Genomic DNA, 3833 nt, shown 5'->3' on the forward strand with positions numbered 1-3833 from the left:
TCCAGATCACATTCCATCCAGCTACCACAATTCATTTAGGGACAGTTTGAAGTTACAGCAGCACTGAAAATAATAATAACTGGGGACCATTTTTCACACTTATTTCACATACACATGACATCCCCACAGAAGCGTGATCAAAATTTGAATGCTTGGCAACCCACTCATACTTATTATGGGTTGCAGTGTCCTGGAGTCATGTGATCTCCTTTTGTGACCTTTTGACAAGGAAAGGCAATTCAATGGGAGAAGCCAGAGTCATTTGTACTGTCCACATACTTCACGATATGATTGGTGGTCAAACTAGCACAGGGATCAGCAATTCTGCGGCTCTGGAGCCGCCTTTGGCCCTTTTATCACTCTGCTGCAGCTCCCTGTCGCTGGTCAGCTCCACAATTGATAGGCCTTTCGGTTAGAACAGGTAAAAGAAAAAAGGATGCCATGCTAGGAGGAGACTCTATGGTGGGGGGGGGGAAGTGGACTTCAAGTCAGCAGAGAAAAAAGGATGCTGTGCTAGGAGAAGACACTATGGTGGAACTGCACTTCCAGTCAGCAGAGAAAAAAGGGTGCCATGCTAGGAGGAGACTCTATGGTGGGGGAACCGGACTTCCAGTCAGCAGAGAAAAAAGGGTGCTGTGCTAGGAGGAGACTCTATGGTGGGGGAACCGGACTTCCAGTCAGCAGAGAAAAAAGGACGTTGTGCTGGGAGGAGACTCTATGGTGGAACCACACTTCCAGTCAGCAGAGAACAAAGGGTGCCGTGCTAGGAGGAGACTCTATGGTGGGGGAACCTGACTTCCAGTCAGCAGAGAAAAAAGGGTGCCGTGCTAGGAGGAGACTCTATGGTGGGGGAACCGGACTTCCAGTCAGCAGAGGAAAAAGGACGCTGTGCTAGGAGAAGACTCTATGGTGGGGGAACCAGACTTCCGGTTGGCTTCAGAATTGAACGGGGGGCTTCCAGTTAGGACTTTTATGGCTCTTTTGAGTGTTTAAGGTTGCCGACCCCTGAGTTGGCACAACACTCATGGGTCAACAGCGGATTTAGGACACAGGCTTGAGGAGATAATGAACCCTAAAGCAAAAACCGCCATCATCCCAACCAACCAAGCTTATAGTTAATCAGGTTTGGTGCACATGACGTCAGTAGATCTTTACCTGCCAGGGATAACGTGGGTGGACCCAGCCAGTTCCATTCCTCAGCTCTTTTGAGAAGCAGAAAGTTGGCCTCCTATCCACCTTTTGAGTCATAAGTTCTTCTTCCTTAGACAAACCTCTCAGGGCAACCACAGGCAATGATGTATCCTAGCTTTTATTTCTCTCTCTTACTCTGCTATCAAACCCACCATCTGCCAGCCTGGCTAGAGCTTCCAAGGCAGCTCAAATTCTTCCGGCGGTAACGTTCTCCCGTGCGTGATCTCCACGTTCTTCAGATGTTTCTTGGCCAGGAACAAAGCCAGGTGCTTCTTCCTTGCAGTCGCTAAGTCGCTCCCAACTTTCCAGGGGAATTCATCCTGGCTCCCCACGATGGATCGGTAGGTCTTCAGTTGATCGAGGCACCAGTTGTCATCCACCCGGTAGAAATTGTGGTAGATGAAGCGTTCCACGCGAGGGGAGTCGGCAGTGAGCCATTGCTGGACTACCTCCTCCACCCCAGAGATGATGTTAGGATAACGGCACCTTAAGATCTGCAGGAGTAGGTCGTTGGCTCGGTTGGTCTGGATCACGGGAAGGTGGCTCTCCAGGTGGTACTGGGTGGTGGTGATTTCATCAAAGGTCCTCCTGATGAGGAGCACCGGCCCTTGATAGTGGCGCAACATATCCGCCACGTTGAGATTAAAGTTCTCTTTGATCGTCTGAAGGACTAGCTTCCTCACCCGCTTGGTCACCATCTTGCTGACCAAAGGGAGCAAGCTATCGAAGGAAGCGTCGAGGACCAGGGCTCCCAACTCTGGGTAAGCCATGGCCGCCCAGGTCGCAGTGTAGCTCCCCAAGGAGTATCCATAGATGGCAATGTTCTCTGGGTTAAATTTCAGACGGTGCATGGCGTACCGAACGACCACCTCCATGGCGTTGACGTCATTCTTGGGGTATGGCTTGCCCGAGCTTCTGGCGAAACCAGGGTGGTTCCATCCCAGGACGGAGTACCCCGCCTTCAACGGGGTGATGAAGCACCCCACTTCGTAAAAGCTGCCGTTCCCTTCACAGCTGATCACCAGCTGCGTTCCCAGCTTCCTGGAGCTCTTCCCACGCTGGTCCACAAACATGGTGTCAATTGTGTTCCCGTCGCACGCCACCAGCTTGGCCCGCTTCCCGCAAAACTCCTTCATCAGGCGTGTCCTCCCATTCATCAGCAGCTTCAGCGGGACTTTGTTCAAGAGGCAGACGGAACCCGGGTAAAGCAGCCAGCGACCAAGGGTGTGTGCCAAGGTGTACCTGATCCAGGTGCCGGAGGCCTGCTTCATTTGGTGGAGGATGCTAATTTTGACCTTCTTGGCCTCTCCATCCTGGGCAGCTGTGTCCACATGTGGTAGGGAGCTCCTATGACTGGTGGTGTCCTTCTCGCTGCTGCTACTTTCGCTGTCCTCATCCCAGGAATACTCAACAGGCCATTTCTTGAAGGAATAGCTGTCCTTGATCTTCAGGCACGTCTCCATTTTGAAACACATGATGGAGCCCTCGAGTGAGGTCACCTGAAAAGTGCGAGATAAATGAAAGGAAGTTGGCAGGAGAGGAGGAGGAACGGCCACCAATCTGGTTTGGACATAAGACCGGGAGTGAGCCACTTCTTCAGGATTTGGCCCCAAAGTAGATGTGACTCCTGAACTGTGTTAGAACATCTTGAGGTCACCCAGGTGGTGTTATGGAAAAGGAGGATGGCACCATGCAATGGGCAGAGGACATGTCCTTTGAGAGGCCTCCAGGTCAGGGAGAGGTAATAATTATCCAGGGCAACCTCCCTTTGTGAGCAATTTCTCCTCTGAGGACTTGCCTGAGAGACCCATATAAAGGTAAAGGTTGCCCCTTGCACATATGTGCCAATCGTTCCCGACTCTAGGGGGCAGTGCTCCTCTCCGTTTCAAAGCCGAAGAGCCAGCGCTGTCCGAAGATGTCTCTGTGGTCATGTGGCTGGCAGGACTCAACGCCAAAGGCGCACAGAACGCTGTTACCTTCCCACCAAAGGTGGTTCCTATTTTTCTACTTGCATTTTTAACGTGCTTTCGAACTGCTAGGTTGGCAGAAGCTGGCACAAGTAATGGGAGCTCAATCCATTACGCAGTGTTAGGGATTCAAACTGCCGAACTGCTGACCTTTCTGATTGACAAGCTCATCATGTTAGCTACTGAGCCACGGCATCCCCCAAGAGAGCCATGAAGCCCACCTAAAACCTACCCTAGACCTCTCTCTTTCTTTTTTCTCTATCTTTTCTCTCTCATTTTCTCTCCCTTTTTTCTCTCTCTTTTCTCTTTCTCTCTTTCTCTTTTTCTTTCTCTCCTCTTTTCTCTCTCATACATTCTCTTTTTCTCTCTCTTTCTCTCTCTCTCCCTCCCCCTTTCTCTCTCTCTCTGTCTCTTTCTTTCTTTCTCTCTCTCTCTTTCTCACTTTCTTTTTTCACTCTCTTTTCTCTCTCATTTTCTCCACCACTTTCTCTTTCTCTCTCTTTTCTCTCTCACTTTCTCCCTCACTTTTTCTCTCTCTCACTTTCTCTCTCACTTTCTTTTCTCTCACTTTCTCTCACTTTCTTTCTTTCTCTCCTTCTCTCACTTTCTTTTCTCTCTCACACAGGCTTTGTCTCTGTCTCTGTCTCTCTCTCATGATCAGTGGTGTATTAACCA

General features: G+C 50.2%; 1 protein-coding gene across 1 annotated transcript; it reads right to left on the reverse strand.

The window, feature by feature from the left end:
* Positions 1–1358: 1358 nt before the first annotated feature.
* On the reverse strand, positions 1359–2666 carry LOC309388863 (ABHD16B-like; the record flags this gene model as incomplete). Its single annotated transcript, XM_081946563.1, has 1 exon — positions 1359–2666. One exon carries the CDS (start codon positions 2664–2666, stop codon positions 1359–1361), a length of 1308 nt encoding a protein of 435 aa, XP_081802689.1.
* Positions 2667–3833: the final 1167 nt, after the last annotated feature.

Source organism: Natrix helvetica (assembly GCF_964273705.1).
Source record: "Natrix helvetica genome assembly, chromosome: 3".
NCBI lineage: Eukaryota > Metazoa > Chordata > Lepidosauria > Squamata > Natricidae > Natrix > Natrix helvetica.